The 18,775-nt window shown below is 44.0% G+C and overlaps 1 protein-coding gene across 1 annotated transcript; it reads left to right on the forward strand.

Moving 5' to 3' along the window:
* The first annotated feature begins 178 nt into the window (after window positions 1-178).
* Cct7 (chaperonin containing TCP1 subunit 7) lies at window positions 179-16,513 on the forward strand. The gene is made up of 12 exons (XM_076833030.1): window positions 179-1,006; window positions 6,362-6,515; window positions 7,133-7,239; window positions 8,830-8,955; window positions 10,099-10,151; window positions 10,512-10,683; window positions 13,197-13,361; window positions 14,068-14,256; window positions 14,707-14,804; window positions 15,125-15,257; window positions 15,681-15,887; window positions 16,155-16,513. Exons 1-12 carry the CDS (start codon window positions 1,001-1,003, stop codon window positions 16,368-16,370), a joined length of 1,626 nt encoding a protein of 541 aa, XP_076689145.1. The 5' UTR covers window positions 179-1,000; the 3' UTR covers window positions 16,371-16,513.
* The last annotated feature ends 2,262 nt before the right edge of the window (window positions 16,514-18,775 follow it).

Here is an 18,775-nt window from a genome sequence, read left to right on the forward strand (position 1 = left end):
CACACTTTCCACCTCTGCGCCCTAGCCCACTTTCTATTGGTCGAGAGAAGTGGAGCTGATGTGTGATTGGCCTAAACTCTTTAACAGCAACTGCTGGCCCTCGACTCAGCTCCGCCCCCGCGTTTCTTGGTATAGATTCGACTCTCCAGTACCCTGCTGGCAGTAGGCGGGGCGAGGAGGATGGGGAACTGGTGGGTGGCTCGCAAGGATCTCTTCAGTTGCTGAAAATTCTGGCCGTAGGCTCTTATGGTTTCGGCCGGACACTCTCCATTGATGCTTCGCTCAACGATTTGCCTTTCCCTATCTGTGTTTTCCTCCTCCTCCTCCCCTTTTCGGGAAAGCAATTGTCTAGCTAGTCCTTCGCGCAGTTACACCATCGCTTGCGGGCTCACTGTCGATAAGAGTTGGAGCCGCGACTTGATGCATCCCACCCGCGAGGAGGCGCTGGCCAGCGCGGAGCCAGACTCCGGACATTGAGGCTAGTTTCTTATGCCCGCTTCGCTCCCACTTGCTGTGCATTTGTGATTGTGGACACTTTTTTCGACCTGTCCTCGTCTGTAAAGTGGGCACAATAATAGTGTCAACGCGATACGTGATCTTTCACATTAGCACACACAGTCGGCGTTCAATAGATGTTTGCATTTATTTCATTCCTTGTCCTGGCGTCCGGGAACGGAGGGGAGTGAAACCAATGTTAGTGGGTGACACAGGCCTATAAAGGATCTTACATCTTCTAAAAGAAGCATTTTCGAAGTCCAGCGACCCCTGAAGTAACGCCTCTAACTAGAGCGACCCAGAGACTCAGCCTCAGGAACTTCTAGCCACACCGACTCGGTGGTAGCAAACCATAGAGTGGCGGAAGTGGCCCATCCTCTTCCTCTACCGGCTCAACGGCTTGGCTAAGCTTCTGGGGACTTCTCCGGCGCATTGCATTGTGGGCTTGCTGGGCGGCCCGACAGCGAGAACAGAGGACTAGCGGGCCACTGAACAAGCTTCCAAAATGATGGTGAGTGGTGTCTCGCGCATCCATCGCCATCCGCTGCCATCTGGTCGGTGGCTGTCGCCACTCAGCCGGGGCAGCCTTGTAGGATCTTTTCCAGACTCTTGCCTCGGACCTCGTCTTGGCTCCCTGCCTGCGGGCGACTCCGGCTGGCCGCGGCCTGAGTCGATTCGGGCATGGAGCAGGAGCGGTTGGCTTGCGTTCTGTGGGGCTCAGGGTTCTGGTAGGGTCGGGGACTACAGATCCCAGGGTGCTTCGGGACCGTGAAGCCACGTTGGGAACCCCTTCTCGAGGCTCCCCACAGTAGGGACCTGTGTGAAACGATTGTGGGTCGGGTGTGCATACGCGGCCCGCAACTAGGCTTGAAAGCCCGGGCTGTCCTGGGAGATTGCTGGATTGAAAGAGTGTGTTTTTAGAACGGACCGGCAGCGTTGGGAATCTTTTGTTGGGCCGCGCCCAGCGACCCGCAGCTCTTCGGCTGTTGCATATATGAAAACATATTACTCCACTCATACTTAAATTCATTCATTTACCGCGCAGTCACCAAATTGGTACATATTAATGCTTACTGAATGTACCAGGCCCAGAGGATTACTGGGGATGCAGCCTTTCAGCTGGGAAAATGGGCAAGGCAGAGGGGGATACAGTAGCGGAGGTGGGACGACCTGCACTCTATTTCCGGTGACATTAGACAAGATTTTCTAGTTGGCGACCAAACTCTGTGTCTAGTTTTCTTAGAAGTGGGTGTGTGTGCCCGCGCTTGCGCACATTGCTGCGTTATGAATGTTGGAGTGTCCCAAAGGTTTCCCTGTAGCTCTGCAACACGGCTCCCCATTTCTCCCTCTCAGAGTTTCAGATACCTTCCCTGTGTCTCAAGCGTTGGTGGTATAGTGGTATAGTCTAGGTTGCTTTTGAGAGGGCTAACTTAGCTTCTGAGCAGGTGATGGCAATACCTTGTATCCTTCCTTTGCTCATTCATTTTCCAGTCTTCATCATTACTATTCTCTTTATTTTAATTTTTTTTCCATTGTTCTTGAAGATGTCTTGCTCTTTGTGGAGATAGCACACATAGTGCAATGTTTGAAAATAAGATCTCTGGAACTACATTAGAGTCCTATGTGTATAACTTAGCTCTGCCACTGTTCAGCTGTGTGATTTTGAGTATATTTAATTTCTGGCTCTTAGTCTCTTAGAGGGAATAGCAATAGAGTATTGGTGCATAGAATTAAATGAAATAAAACATGTAAAGTACCTTGCGTGTAGTAAACACGTAGCAGATGTTAACTAAGCAGTTGCTTCCTTTCCTCCCTATATTACTTCCTGCTGCCAAAGTTTCTATGAGAGCTTTGGTTGGCTTTTAAAGAACTGATGATCAGAACCACAGTCCTCCTGTGCTGTGATAAAACCCCTTACCAAATGGCTACAAACCACTGCATTTGAGTTTCACTTGAATTGATTCTTCCTGCTGTGTCAAATTGACTGCTTACTTCTTGGATGTCTCACCTCCTTTTGGAATGTGAAACTTCTACCACCAGGAGTCCTCTATGCTGGCATAAAATTTGTCTCTGATGTTCTAGAAGCCTGTAATGGAAAGAGAGGTAAAAGAGTCCCCTGAAGCTTTAACCCCTCTCCTGCTTTGGCTTTGTTATTTTTGAGACAGCATTCACTGAGTTGCCCAGGCTGACCTCAAACTGGAGGTCCTTCTGCCTTAGCCTCCTGAGTAGTTGGGATTCAGGTGTGTGCCACCAAGCTCAGCTCCTGAAACCTCAGCTCTGTGACTTTGAGACAGTTTGAGCAGAGTGTATGTCCCTGCCTTTTGTGGTATTGAGCTCTGCGTGCTTTGTTTTATAGAACATCAAGCTTAATGTTTAATAAACATTTTTAAGGAGGATGAAGAGGAAGATCATTAAGCTGAAATTCCAGCCTTTCGTGATTCCCTTGTCAGAGTACTGGAGGAATAAAAATACTTGACATTGAGGAGCTGGACTGTTGTAGCTCAGTGGCAGAGTGCTTGCTTTCCACATGTGAGGCACTGGGTTCAATCCTCAGCACCATATAAAAATAAACAAAATAAAGACATGCTGTCCATCTACAACTACAAAAAAAAAAATTTAAAAATGAGTGACATTGAAAGTAACTTATGCTCTCCATAACAGAGTCTGCTGCTGGGAAACTGATAGAAAATGACCCACCCTGCTTGGCCTGACTTGGCTCACTCCAATTCTGCCACCCTTCCCTCCCTTTAGGATCTCTTCTCCTCAGCCTACTATTTCTGTATGGCCTACAAGGATAGGTAACTTGGAATCTGTGGTGAGCTTCTTGATCCTTGCTTTGTACTTAAGAATTCTCAGTAAATTTAGTGCCAGTTTATTTCCAAAAAAAGTTAAGAAGCCATTGCTATCTTACATCAAGCATGTTCACATAACAGTTGAATTTTCAGCTTGAAAAGCTGATGCATATTGTTTCATCTTTGGCCAGATCTTGGCCCTGCAAGGTTAGGATACTGTGTTCCTTACCTTTGGGAAACTCATACTTATTTAAGATGCATGGTAATATATAAGTTGTGAGCAAGGGGGAATGAAGAGAAAGGAGATTCCCCTCTTCCAATTGTCCCATTTACTGCTCTAGAGAAAATTCGTGGAAGGATTGAGGCTCTTAGGAATTTGGTCTCATGGTAGAAAAGTGGTTTTGGTAGAAAATGGTAGGGTGACTGTTGCAGATAAGGGTACAAGTTGGATGTGGAGTTGAGAAAACATCTATAAAAGCCTCAGATAAGGTAGCCTGTCAAAGAGACAAAGAACACATTGAAGGTGCTAAAATGGATTTGACTTAGGTTGGTTTTAATTTAAAGCAGAAGATTCCAAGGCTGGGGTGAACCAGAGAAAACTTCAGGCATTCCTAAGGAATGACTTAGCAGGACTGGGAGAAGGTGGTACCTTACAGGAGATACATCTGCCCATTTCAGAAGGTGCCAGGGACTAGGTCTGCTGAAGGACTGGAAATATAGAGAAGCCATTCTTGCTACCAGACCTGGGCCACTCCAGGAAAAGGAAGGAGTTTTTCCCTCTATCCTCATCCCAGGTCCCAGATAACAGGGAGTTTTCTGACAAGCAAAATGCTTGTCAGGGAGGACTGGAGGGTGTTTTTAGTGGTAAAGTACTTGCCTAGCATGTACCAGTTTGTGGGCTGTATCTTGCATGTGTACCCACACCTGTAATGTGTGCTTATTTGACATATATATATTTTGTAGATGAACACAAGACATTTATTTATTTGTGTCATGCTGAGAATTGAACCCAGTGCCTCAGGTGTGAGGCCAGAACTCTACCACTGAGCTATAAACCTAGCCCCCAAATACTCCCATTTTTATTCCTTAGAGTCTGTTGGACATCTTTCCATCCCTTTTATACATTTACATATTATATCTTGCCTTTTATCTGTTTTCTATGGTGGTTTTTGTTTTGTTTTGTGGTACTGAGAATTGAGTTGGGGGTAGTCAGCATTGTGCTACAATAGAGCCTTTTTTAATTTTAAGATAAGAGTCACTGGGATTATGGCCCATCCCCACTTTGTGACACCAATCCATTGCTAAAAATTTTTTCTGGGCTTGCCTTTTCTGTAGGAATAACATTTGAACTTCTTGCCATAGCTAGCCTCAGGTGTGTGAGATCTGCTTCCTGCCTACCTGTTCGTCTTTATTTTAGTCTTCCTATTCATTCCCGCTGAGCCAAGAAGTTGAGCATTTTAAAGAATTGCTTAGTTCATATGGAACCAGGCTCATGGATCGCTAGACTGTTTCTGGAATATGAATTCTTTACTCCTTATTGTAAGGCTGAGGCAACCTATACTTTTTTTTTTTTCCTTCCCTTGCTCAGTACCTGAGGTAGGGTTAGCACCCTGGGGGTGGATGGCCTGTAAACATTTTATTTCATGTTACAGTAAGAAATAAATATAAGACTAAGGAGGCTGAGGCAGGAGATGGCAAGGTTGAATCCAGCCTCAGCAACTTAGTGAGACCTTGTCTTAAAATACAGAGGGCTGGGGATGTAGGTCAGTGGTAGAGCATCCTGGGTTCAATACTCGGTACTACAGGGGGAAAAGAAAAGAAAGAAATTAAAATCATAGCTTGTTGACAAGTATAATAGACAGTAAAACGTGTTGAAATAGTTCTGATTCACTTGAAAAACTGGCCCAACACCCAGAATACTAGATTTGATTCACAACTCATCTCTAAAGGCTTGGGCTTGGATGCAAACTCTGGTTCGCTAGCCATTGTCTGTGCTACTTGCCACTGGATAAAAGATCTAAGTAGTCCCTTTAAGAAAAAGTGGTATGGTAAGATATATTCTGTGCTTGTATAATTTTATCAAAATGGATTATACTGTTATAGATAACTAAAAAGAACCAATAAAATAAATTTTTAAAAATTAGAAAAAGCAGTATGCCGGGCATGGTGGTACACACCTGTAATCCCAGCAACTCAAGAGGCTGTGGCAGGAGGATCGCAAGTTCAAGGCCAGCTTCAGCAACTTAGCCAGACTCTGTCTCAATATAAAATAATAAAGGGCTTGGGATGTACCTCAAAGGTAGAGATCCCCTAGATTCAATCCCTGGTACTGGTGTGTCTGTTAGGGGTTGTGGGGAAGACCAAGCTCTCTGTCTTCCCAGAGTTTCTGAAGCAGATCTTCAAATGAAGCCCTTAAAGGGATAGTGGCCCTTTTGAGTCCAGTGTGACAAAGGAAGAAATAAACTTCTGGGGCACCTTCTTGGAAATTAGTCACATGGAAGCTTTATGGAGCCAGCATAAGATGGAAAGATTGCTATGTGAATTACATGTGTTGTCATTTTATGAAGCAAGACAAAGGTGCTGTTTCTCTGTCTTCTACACTCATTCCAGCTGGTAAAGCCCTGTGCCTCTCTAGGATACACCTCAAGCTGTCTGTGCCTTGCATACTGCACAGGTGCCCCATCTGTTTCTTTAAGATGGAGCTGTAACAGACCAGTGGATGTTTTACTTTGGGGTTGAATCCTGACCAGGGCCTCCTTCTTCCTCTTGTTCTGTGATTTAATCCTTAGCACAAGAAATAATAAGGTCAAAAGTTGAAAAGGCCATGCTCATTCAACTGGGCACTTTAGAACATGTGATTTGTTCTTTTACTCTAGGTCAGTGCTCCTCAAACCATTTTCCTGCCTTGCATGCCTGATAATGCCTCTGGAGGTAGATGGTTGGGGAATGTGGTTTAGAAAGGCCTTCAGATAATTGTATGAAGGAGTTGGGAGCATTTTTCCTGTCCCCTCCCCTCTTGAGTTTCGTTATAATAAATGATTATTAAAAGCAGGTAATTGTTCTTTCTTTCCTAGCCCACACCAGTTATCCTATTGAAAGAGGGTACTGATAGCTCCCAAGGCATCCCTCAGCTTGTGAGCAATATTAGTGCCTGCCAGGTGATCGCTGAGGCTGTAAGAACTACCCTGGGTCCTCGTGGCATGGACAAACTTATTGTGGACGGCCGAGGTAAGTCTACTGGGTTCCTCAAGGCCTATTTTGCAGGAGAGGAGGGGCTTGGGTGGTATTTGGGACTAGTACAGGTTTGCACCAAAAATCCCACTGCTTAGAAGACCTCTAAGGGATTGCTCAGATTAAAGCAGTTCCACTTCATACATTGTCCTGATTTTTGAACACTTGTAGGAATATATGGGAGAACCTGGTCTCGAAAGCCATTGCCTTGTAGGAAGATGTGACCTAGAAAACTGAAATAAAACCAATTGGAGTTCTCAGTGATCACTCCCACTGTATCATGTCAAGACAAGGAGAAAATTCTCTTTATGTTTTAGTGTGTTAATTGACATGCAAAATACTAGGATATCCACTGTGTATCTTCTCATTTAAAATATTTTTCTACATCAAATTGATCTGTATTGATTGCTGTTGAAAGAAAATTGGGAACCTGTGGTCTATAAAAATTTGTGCACAGAGCTAATTACTTAAAAAGATGATATTGATATCTTTCCCTTAATTCCTACTGTGATCCCCTCTTCCTCATCCCAAGAAAAAGTGTACATGGATCCCAGGTCCAAATAGAAGACAGAATTTAGGAAAGGGGCTTTAAGTTTTTGTTTGTTTCTCTTAAGGCAAAGCAACGATTTCTAATGATGGGGCCACTATTCTGAAACTGCTTGATGTTGTCCATCCTGCAGCAAAGACTTTAGTGGACATTGCCAAGTCCCAAGATGCTGAGGTAGGAAAATTAATCATATGTTTTTAAGTGGATATTGAAACTTATACCTGCTTGCTACCTTCTTTTTATCTCTTATAATTTTTTAGTTTTATGTCTAAAATTATACTTTTATAATATATGCTTACAAAAATAATCTTTTGAGAATTTATACTAGGGCTGGGGTTGTGGCTCAGTGGCAAATCACCCACCTAGCATGTGTGAGGCACTGGATTTGATCCTCAGCATCACATAAAAAAATAAAATAAATAAAGGTATTGTGGCCATCTATAACTAAAAAAAGAATTTATACTATTCTATCCAGGAGCGGGGTGGTGCATGTCTATAATCTCAGTGGTTTGGGAGGCTGAGAGAGGAGGATTGTGAGTTCAAAGCCAGCCTCTGCAGTTTAGCAAGGCCCTAAGCATCTCAGTGAGACCCTGTGTCTGAATAAAATATAAAAAAGGACCGGGATATGGCTTAGTGATTAAGCACCTTTGGGTTCAGTCCACAGTACAAAGGAAAAAGAAAAAAGAATTCATACTATTCTATTGCATGTAGCTTTCATATCTGTTAACACATTGTCAATGGCAATGATCTTTAGATATGAGATCCTAAAGACTAAGTCTAAGCTCTTAGGAGCAGGCCCATGTACTGTTATCACGTGAATTACTAAATAAATAGTTTCACTTCTCATCTTTTAGTTACCTACAAAATGGGGCTGGAAACTCTTTCTGGTGTGCCTGTGTGTGTGTTTGTGTCACTGGGGATTGAACCCAGAACCTTGTGCATGCAAGGCAAGTACTCTACCAACTGAGCTATATCTCCAGCCCTTGGTGTACCTTTTTTAATGATAGTAAAATATAACAAGATTTATCCTTTTAGCCATTTTAAGTATACAGTTCTGTAGCATTATCCTGTCTTTCCTAAATCAGTTCTAACACTGGAGTCTTGATGATAAACACTGAAAGAAATGGGTTTATGTTTTAGAATACTGTGGAATATGTATATTACAGATATGTCCTGAAGTGTAAAGGTTTGTTAGGACCCAGTAGCTTATAAAACAGTATGGTTTAAAGTTAAAAGTGAGTATTGGATTATCTACAAGGAAATTATGCCTTTCTGTCCAGAAAGGGACTATCACAATGCCTTGACTACAATTAATATGTTCTCAGTTAATTCATGTATGTGATTTCATATACTGAGAAACATTTTTTATATAATTTTTTTAGTTGTGGATGAACACAATACCTTTATTTTATTTTTTTATTTTTTATGTGGTGCTAAGGATCAAACCCAGTGCCTCACACATGCTAGGCAAGTGCTCCACCACTGAACCACGACTCCAGCCCCACTGAGAAAATTGATTACCTAAATCAACCCTCTTTGGAGAATGGGGTTATCTGGGAATTAATTTTTGTAGTCCGGAACCAATTGATAAGTAGTTAGGACTACTATCATGTTCTTTTTGTTGCAAAAACCTGTGTTTACAGAAAAAAAGCTTGACACCTATTTAAATAATGTCCAGTTTAAATGGGTAGGTTGCCTGAAAATGGAGTTTCAAGGTGCTTCCTGAACATCAGAGAATGTGTGTTTCCTGTCATTCTTTTCCAGGTTGGTGATGGTACCACTTCAGTGACCCTACTGGCTGCAGAGTTTCTGAAGCAAGTGAAACCATATGTGGAGGAAGGTTTGCACCCCCAGATCATCATCCGAGCTTTCCGAACGGCCACTCAGTTGGTACGGGATCACTGGTTCACCTGACCTTGTACTTGGGCATCTTCACATTCCTCTTAGGATAATAATTTAACTGGCGTGTGGAGTGACTGCAAGAATAGGGTTATTTGGGCATTTCCTGACTTCTTTCTAGGAACTTCTATTCAGTAGCTGTTTGATGAGATAGATTAAACCTCTGGTTGGAGTCAGCTTGGTAGATTATGATATAGATATAGTCTCAGTAAGTGATAGCCTTTTTTTTTTTTTTTTTTTTTTGGTCTTGCTATGATAGGTGAGCATGCTACCACTGAGCTACATCTCCACATCTCCAACCTTATTTCTATCAAGTACTTCTAGCTCATCTTAAGACCTAGCTATTTTGTGACCTAGGACAAGATACTTAATCTTGCTAGGCTTTACTTTCTTCCTTTGCTGTCATCAGCAAGGGGAGAAGGTTTGGTGGTTACATTAAAATGAGATTATATATGAAGAGTGCTTTGGCAAAGATAAGTACATATACACACGTATCTATACACATGTGTAAATATATATATATATATATATATATATATATATGTATGTATATGTATGTATGTGTACACATTGTATTTGGGGAGTTGGGGATTGAACTCAGGGGTGCTTGACCAATGAGCCACATCTCTATCCCTTTTTTATTACGAGACAGGGTTTCATTAAGTTACTTAGGGCTACAACTAATAAAGTGCTAGAAGTCAGAGGTGTTTTTAGTAAGCCAGAGGTTTTGTCCTAATCTAGTGTCATGACTTGTTTTCATTCAGTTGTGTTCTTTTGTTTTGTTTTGTGGTGCTGATGATCAAATCCAAAGCTTTGGACATGCTAGGCAAGTGTTCTACAACTGAGCTGCATCCCTAACCCTTCACTTACTTGTTTTAAATATATTACCTGATCCAGAGCTGAATCCTGGGAGTACCCTGATGATTCTTCTACTTACTCTACACTTTCAGAATTTTCTAAACTTACAGAGTTTTACATATTCATAGGCAGTTATAGGACCTAGGAATGTTGTTTGAGCTGTAGAATAGAAATGCTTAAGGTTTGGAGTAAACAGACAAGGCACTAACGAGAAATTGTCCACTTTACCAGTTTGTTTGTAACATAAGAAACTCACTCAACTTCTATTCTTGGCAGGCAGTTAACAAGATCAAAGAGATTGCTGTGACTGTGAAGAAGCAAGATAAAGTGTAAGTTTGCAGTGGGCTTTGTCAGAACCTTGACATCCTGTCGCCAAATTGGATGCAGGGAAGCACTTGGCAAATCCCTATATGGGCCTGAGGCACTTTGGCTCTTGTTAGAACCTTGGCTATGCCCTAGTCAGCATGGCAAAAAAGAAGCTATAGATCGTAGTTTAAAAGTTTTCACATGGGAGGTCTTTGACTACAGCCGCCCTCTGTCACTGATCATCTGTCCTAATGATACTGAAGATGAAATTGAAGAGGGCTGAGACTAAAGGCTGGAAGGGAACTACCTCCACATCACAGTAGAATCAGGTAAGAAGGATTAAGTTTTCAAGACCTGATACAGATTCTGCCTTTGTGTCCCAGGGAGCAGAGGAAGCTGCTAGAAAAGTGTGCCATGACGGCTCTGAGCTCCAAGCTGATCTCTCAGCAGAAAGCCTTCTTTGCTAAGATGGTGGTTGATGCTGTGATGATGCTTGATGATTTGCTGCAGCTTAAAATGATCGGAATCAAGAAGGTACAGGGTGGAGCCCTAGAGGTAAGCCTGCTGTGGCCTCTGTAGACGGCTCCTGCTTTCACCTTGGCTCCTCTGACAGTTTCATGTGGGAGTGGGGTACACAGTACAGATGGAGAGAGAACGCTTATTGGACCAGAAGTCAGACTTGGACTGTATTCCCATACTGCCACTACAGGATATAGATAAATTTTATAACCTCTGCAGAGCTTTGTGAGCAGAATGGAAAATTGGAATAATTGATTTTCAGAACCTTGGTTTCCATCATTGTTCGGGGTATGGTAGGACTAATTCAGATATTATCTATGACCCTCCCAATTAATAAATCTAAGAGATACTTTCCATTTTTCACTCACCAATGATACCGTCAAGCTTTCCCTTTTATTCATTTATCTGGGATAAACAAACTGTAAAGGGGCCTAAAATTAAAAGTGCATGTTCCATATACCACCCCTTACCCATATACAGGCACTGTTATCAGTTTTTTTTTGTGTGTGTGTGTGTTGTGTCCTAGAATTACATATGCAAATATAAGTACATTTGTAAATACTATTTTTTAAAACACAGATGATTGCTTATAATAGTGTACTGTAACTTGCTTTTGTACCTGAAGGAGTGGTCAGGTACACTCCTTCACTGAGCTACATTCCCATCCTTTTTTATTTTTTATTTTGAGACAAGATCTTGTTGAGTTGCTCAGGTTAACCCTGAACTTGTGGTCCTCTTGCCTCAGCCTCCCAAGTTGCTGGGGTTACAAACATGGGCTACCATACCTGGAAAGATAAATTTTAAATCTAGTTTTTTTAAAACGCACCATGTGGCTGATGCCTACTCTATTAGCGTAACTGTAACTTTTTTTTTTTTTTTTTAATACAATATTATTTGTCTGAGGAAATGTTCTTTGATGTTAGTGGCTCCGTGTTACTTTTTACATTTTTAATCTCTGGGCTGCCATGCTTATTATTCTTCCTTGGTGATTTTTTTCTTTTTGATACTAGGGATTGAACCCAGGGGCACTTAACCACTGAGCCACATTGACAGCCCTTTTTGTTTTGGGGAGGTAGGGTTTTGCTAAGTTGCTTAAAGCTTAAGTTGCTTAGGCTGCCTTTGAACTTAAGATCTTCCTGTGTCGCCTCCCAAATTGTTGGGATTTCAGGCATGTGCCACTGTGCCTGGCCTTGTAAACTCTTATACATAAAACCTAACTCAGAATTCAGGTAGTGCTTCTTTACTTAGGGTTAATAGAGAACCTTCTGATTTATATCTTTCATCCTCATTTCACCCCTGAGCCTCATGTTCCTGTATCTGTTAATTAAATTGTCCGGTTCTATAAACCAGTAGTATTTTGTATAATCCTTGTCATAGTTGGTTTATTCTGTTACACTAAAAATCTAGGGGCATCCTTGAAAACTTTACTGACTTCCCACTCCCTGTCAACCACTGTTTACCTACTAATTTACTAATTATTTCTTTTATCCATCACTTTTATTAGGACCATTGTCACCCTTCTTTTTTCTGTTTGACTAATTTCTGTTTGTCCATCATGATTCAGCTTAGGTGTCACTCTCTTTAGGAGGTCTTTGATTTGATGCAGGAACTGGAGGCCATGGATTTGGGAGGCCATGGTTTTGATGCAGGAACCGGAGGTGTATACTACTCACTGATAGGCTATAGTATTATAGACTTATATGGGCAGAGAACCTAAAGATCATTGACCTGATTGCCCTTTTTCATGGAATGAGGAAAGACTTGGTCATTCCGTGAGAATGGAGATTTGAACCGAAGTCTCAATGCCTAAGTCAGTCTGAAGTGCAACATGCTTTCTCTTATGTTCTGCTATTAAATCCAACCCACAGGAAGTTCTGTTAAGAAAAATGTGGTAGAAGCTCATGTCTGGAAGGGATCAATATGTGATGAGCCATAATGATAACTGATTTTTATTATCTTTTGTCTTTGCCTTCTAGACTATAGCATACACACTGTGATTGTATGTGTGTGTGAGTGTGTGCGCGCATGCACATGCACAGTGGGTAGGGAATTGGAGGTAGACGAAGGCTGCATTGCTCAGCTCCTGCCCTAACATAACTGCCTGGCTCCTTTCCTGACACTGTTATGTGAATATAGAGTTATTCACTGGCAGGTGCTTTAAAAGACAGTCCTAAATTTGTCTCTGCAAACTGAATGATTTCCCTCATACTAAAAGGATAACTAAAAATGTTTTTTTTTTTTTTTTTTTAATGGGTTGTTCCAAAATTTTTGTTAATGAGAAGGCAGTGAAATAAAGAAATGGTTTACTCTTTCAGGGTTACAGAAATGGACAAGTACTAACCCAGCAAAGTACAGACCTGATTTGTGGGGGGGGAGGGGTACCAGGGATTGAACCCAGAGGTGTAGAGACAGGGTCTCACTAAGTTACTGAGGCTGGCTTTGAACTTTCCATCCTCCTGCCTCAGTCTCCTAAGCCATTGGGATTACAGGCATGTGCTTCCGTGCATGCTGGTACCAAACCATTGAACTAACTGTCTGTTTCTAACTAGGAGTCTCAGCTGGTGGCTGGTGTTGCATTCAAGAAGACTTTCTCTTACGCTGGCTTTGAAATGCAACCCAAAAAGTACCATGACCCCACAATTGCCCTTTTAAATGTTGAGCTTGAGCTGAAAGCTGAGAAAGATAATGCTGAAATCAGAGTCCACACAGTGGAGGTAGGCCTTACCAGCTGGAGGCGGTGTGGGAGTGGGTACCTTTCTGGGCCAGGGCCTCAGGTCTTGACTGTCTCAGGTCTAGCACTGCTTCTCAGGCTTCTTATATTCCCCTTTTCCTCCTCCTACCCCAAGCATTAATATTTGAATACCAGACACACTGCTTTTCTCACTCTATGCTTCTTCCCTAGTGATCTCAGCCTAGCATAATTTGGATACAGAAGAGTTGTTGAAATATTGTGCTCTGGCCCTGGGGGCGGCATTGACAGAGGCTTTCTAGCTATATATCTTGCCTGATATTTTGCTTCCCCCTAGTCAGCCTCCTCCCACTGCACTCTTGTCATTGCTGATATCAATGCTCCTGCTGGAAGCACCATTTCACCCAGTACAGGGTGGCCTTTGGTGGGGAGGAGAAGGTCTTATCATTGGGAAGCCCATGGTGCAGCACCTCAGTGCAGGTTAGGACTCCTATGGGGAACTATTTTTCACACCTTGGCTGTGCCAACTATGGTGTAGCTCCCTGCCCTGGGGTTAATTTCTGCTTTTGTGTTTGAAAGTATTACATGGTTCCTATTATCTTAAAAGGGCCTCATTTGTTTGGACTAAAGAGTAGCTATTTACCCCTGTTAATTACCAGATACAGTAGCATTCTTTATTTTAGCCTACCCTAAATGCCAACGTATCCTCATCATTTTCTGGGTCTTTTCAGGATTATCAGGCAATTGTTGATGCCGAATGGAACATTCTATATGACAAGTTAGAGAAGATCCATCGCTCTGGAGCCAAAGTCATCTTGTCCAAGCTCCCCATTGGGGATGTGGCCACTCAGTACTTTGCTGATAGGGACATGTTCTGTGCTGGACGTGTACCTGAGGAGGATCTGAAGAGGACCATGATGGTAACCAAATGTTCACAGGCTGCTCTTTGTTTGGCCTTTGTGGCCCCAAGGGGATTTCGGCTACCCCTGGTATACCATATTTGGTTGGCCCTGTCTTTTTCTGCCAGGAAATCCTTCATTCCCAGTGTTTCTGTGCCTAACAACCACAAACAGGTCGGGAAGTAAATATCGTTCATGAGAGAACTAGCAGTAGCACTGTGATTAACTGGACAATCTCATTGGGAGTGGGCTTCCTGCCAGATGTTTTTCTTTTCTTAAACTGTTTTGTTTTCTGCTTTCAGAGGTGTTTAAGGGTCCGTTGGAGGTTGGGAGAAAAGGGTAGATGTATCTAGTACAGAGGGCTCTGGGCTGCTTTGGCAGAGTCCAGCAAGGGAGACTAGGTGACAGGGAGCTGAGTAGCCTCATTGGGAGCCTTTGCTGCTAGATGATTTTGCCTTCTTTGCTCTTTAGGCCTGTGGAGGCTCTATCCAGACCAGTGTGAATGCTCTGTCAGCAGATGTGCTAGGCTACTGCCAGGTGTTTGAAGAGACCCAGATTGGAGGCGAGAGGTGAGTGGGTCTGGCTTTTTGCCATCTTCTGGGCACAGCTTGTACTGTTGTTCCTTTTTTGAGATGTTACCTTTGGGGGCATGAAGAATGTTAGGGGTGGGAAGAAGAGCCTGTTGGGTCTTAAGACTGATTCCACAATCTTGATTCCCCCAAGGTTAGCACAGATCTTCCCAAGAAAATGCCTTTAAGGTTGGGATTGGGTAGCCTCAATGAAAACAGAAGAGCAGCTCCTAAGTGTCGAGAGGGCTTGGTGGGGAGAACAGATCCAGCAAGATGGCAGCAGGAAATAGTTCACGTGTGCGATTTCATCTTGAGCATAGGTATAACTTCTTCACTGGCTGCCCCAAGGCCAAGACTTGTACCTTCATCCTCCGTGGAGGCGCTGAGCAGTTCATGGAGGAAACAGAACGGTCCCTGCATGATGCCATCATGATTGTCAGGAGGGCCATCAAGGTACTGGCCTCCTATCTACACAGCCCTATTTCCCTACATGTTCAGACTCTGGATTTGTATGGTGATCCCTTACCTGCATGATGGGCTCTCTTTGGCCCCAGAAATCATAGAAAAACTCAGCTTTAGTCTCAAATAGGTTATGTTGTCTTAAAGGTTAAGGCTAGTTCTTGTTAGCAAAGTGTGGAATTGATGTAGTTGGGTATTCCAGTGATTATGTCACTGTCCTCAAATTGCATGTTTCTTGATGGTTTACTAGGTTGGAGTTGGGGTGTGTTAGACGGGAACCATGTCTGGGCTGTTTTAGGGCTTCGTTTGGGGTAAGGAAGGAAACACCATTTTCTGGGCCAGAGGACCTACCAGGTGGCCCAGGTTAGAGCCTGGACCATGATCTGCTTGCATTGAGAGGTGGTCTGGTTTCTGCAGAATGATTCAGTAGTGGCTGGTGGTGGAGCCATTGAAATGGAGCTCTCCAAGTACCTTCGGGATTACTCAAGGACTATTCCAGGAAAACAGCAGCTGTTGATTGGGGCATATGCCAAGGCCTTGGAGATTATCCCACGTCAGCTGTGTGACAATGCTGGCTTTGATGCCACAAACATCCTCAACAAGCTGCGGGCTCGGCATGCCCAGGTGGGTTCTTCTTCTCGTCAGAATCCAGGGGTTGGGTGGGTGGGGCTAGATCATGAGTGTGTTGTGCTTATTACTCAAGTGCACATACTTGACCCCAGTGATGGGCTGGAACTAAACCTAGTGTGACTGGGTAACTGCCTCCTCTTCAGGCAAAGGCCACATTGCCTGCCATGGAAACAACAGCGTCCTGGGAGAGCGCCTGGAGCTGTGTGTAAGAAACTTAGGATCAGTGCCATATTGCCTCTCCTCTTTTCCTTATTCTTTCAGGGGGGCATGTGGTATGGGGTGGACATCAACAATGAGGACATTGCTGACAACTTCGATGCCTTTGTGTGGGAGCCGGCTATGGTGCGGATCAATGCCCTGACAGCCGCCTCTGAAGCTGCATGCCTTATCGTGTCCGTAGATGAGACCATCAAGAACCCTCGCTCCACTGTGGATGCTCCTCCAGCAGCTGGCCGGGGCCGAGGCCGCCTCCAGTGAGAGGTGCACACCCATCACACACTGACTGGCAGGCTGGCTGCAGGTGTGCTTGCCTTCTCTGGCTTAGTTATGAGGAAGTGGTAGTAGTTGGCCCACTGTTTCCACTAGTGATTATTTAAATAAAATTTCAGACTTGGAATTAACCTTGTAAATTATTTGGGCATAGTTGTTTTACTCATATTGCAACTCAGAATTTGTGCTTTGCATGTACGTACTCAGAGATACAAAAAGAAGTTCTCTGAAGTTTTGCTGTGGTTATGTTGATTCCAGAAGTGGCTAGATTGTGTGGAGTTACTTCCTTTTCTTGATAGCTTATTTCACCCTCCCTAGCCTGGACCCTGCTCTTGGGGATTCTCTGGTTTGAGTAGATGTTGTATTACCTTGTCTGCCTCTCCATGTTCTCTGGGCTCAGACTTTTGTTTCCTCTTATTCAAGATCTTGAAGTTGACTCTGGGAGGGATGTTTGGCAGAGGTCACATCCTCTCATAACTCTGGTACTTAAATCTATTGAGAAGGAAGCTGAGGGCTCCCACTTGGTATTTTTTGTTCAGCCACCAGTGGTTTTATGAGTCCTTGTGTTTTCTTATGACCAGTGATAGTTTGGCAAGGCTGCCACAGAGCCTCCTGGAACTCCGATGGATCTAACAGTCATCTCAGTCAAACTGATCCTCATAGCTGGCCTACAACTAGTGCTGTACTAAATAATTGTTAGAGCTAGAGGTAATGATTGTCACCTTGAGTTACTGAAGGCAGCTGCCTGAAACTAGTAAGTGATTTTAGAAAAATTTGGGCTCAGCTTTTGTGGTTAGACGGACTCAACAGCAGAATGGGCGGCAGGTATTCCTGCCAACTTGGTAGTCTTTAGATAAGTTATTATTCTGAGCCTCACCTGTTTCACAAGTACAACAAGGTAAGAACAGTTGGCTCACAGAGTTGGATTAAATGCCCATTCTAGATGCATTTGAAGCCTAAACACCGTTCTTTTTTCCCATTTTATATATTTTCAGACCCTAGTAATCAAATTAGTGAGGCAAACCCATTTTGTAAGATGTGTAATTCAAGGCAAGGCCATGGTGGCAACTTGGTATCCCTCTAGATCAAAGCCTGATTGGTTGTTCAGAGCTTCCTAAGGAGGTGGCCACATACCAGTGTTGGTAGGGGACAATTCCTGCTACTTCTCCTGAACTTTGTGCTGGGTTTGCCCTTGAAGATAGCTTCTCCAAGCTGACAATCAGAAGTGACTTGTTTCAAGTCCATCTGTTTGAATGCAGACACTGAAAGCAGGGTTGAGCTGTGATGGGGACAATAATGTGAATGGCATTCCTCCAACATGTTCTGCATCCCTGGGGTGACTCTTCCTGATCATTCACCCCATTAATGCTGATTGGGTTACAAGCCTCCTGCCCCAGCGCACTTTAGTTGTGCAAGGCTGTGGTAACATTAATGAATATGGTTCTGGGGTAGATACACCAGTTTCACCATCTTTTATTGGATACAGAGCCATAAAATCTCTGATGCCCATATGAGTCCTTTTAAATACATACACTCAGGTACATTCGGCAAAGGGCATTTATGGGTAACATGGAGCAAAGTGCTAGGATGGCAATGCCTGGATAGGGCAGAGAAGTGGGGCCAGGGAAGGCCCCCTGGGGGCTGGAGGTACAGGCACCACTTTAGAAACAAAAGTAAAACCAAAAGTTGCTCTCCACCCCTCTGCCTGGTGTGCTTGGGGTGGGGGAAGCTACCTCTCACACAGCTCAGGTCCTTGCAGCCTGGCTGTGTGGGGAAGGCGGGGCCTAGAGGCCAGTTGTGGAGGTCCCCACCAGCAGTGCCCCCTAGAGCCAAGCCTACTGGCACCATCCCAGGCCAAGCCTGAGTCACTTCAGGCCTCTGCCCCTAGGTACAAGACCACTGCTGGGGCAGAGCTTAGGCTGGTGGCCCCAGTCTAAGCCTCCCTGGGGCTGTGCTGTGGTGACAGGAGAGGCTTGGCCTTGTGGTGGGGGCCTGCCTGATTGTCAGGGCAGTCTTGGGACTGGCCAAAGTCCCAAGGAGTTGGGGAGGGAGGCCTGGTATTCTGATCTTCACCCAACCCTAAGCCTTATCCACAGGCAAGGGCTGCAGATGAACACACTTGTCCAGGAATCGATACATACACACGATACACAGCAATATGTACAGGAAAGCAGGCCTGGAACAAGGCTGGGTGAGAAAGCATGGCCACGAGGGGTCAAGAGAAGTGCCAAGCCCCTGGAGGAGGGAAGTCAACACTCCTCAGGGATTGGCAGGCCAGGATAGATCCCATGGGTGGGAGTTAACTCCTATGGGCACTTCGACCATACCCCACTCACCTCCTGTTTCCACTCCAAATTCACCAGGAACTGGGTCTTTGGCACCAATAGTCACTC

Source organism: Callospermophilus lateralis, chromosome 14 (genome assembly GCF_048772815.1).
Source record: "Callospermophilus lateralis isolate mCalLat2 chromosome 14, mCalLat2.hap1, whole genome shotgun sequence".
NCBI classification, from domain to species: domain Eukaryota; kingdom Metazoa; phylum Chordata; class Mammalia; order Rodentia; family Sciuridae; genus Callospermophilus; species Callospermophilus lateralis.

What these genes read in the sequence shown, in the direction of transcription:
- Cct7 (XM_076833030.1), top strand. An exon ending in CCAAGTCCCAAGATGCTGAG is followed by an intron (nt 7,240 to 8,829) that starts GTAGGAAAATTA and finishes ATTCTTTTCCAG; the next exon opens with GTTGGTGATGGTACCACTTC. An exon ending in ACCCAGATTGGAGGCGAGAG is followed by an intron (nt 14,805 to 15,124) that starts GTGAGTGGGTCT and finishes TCTTGAGCATAG; the next exon opens with GTATAACTTCTTCACTGGCT.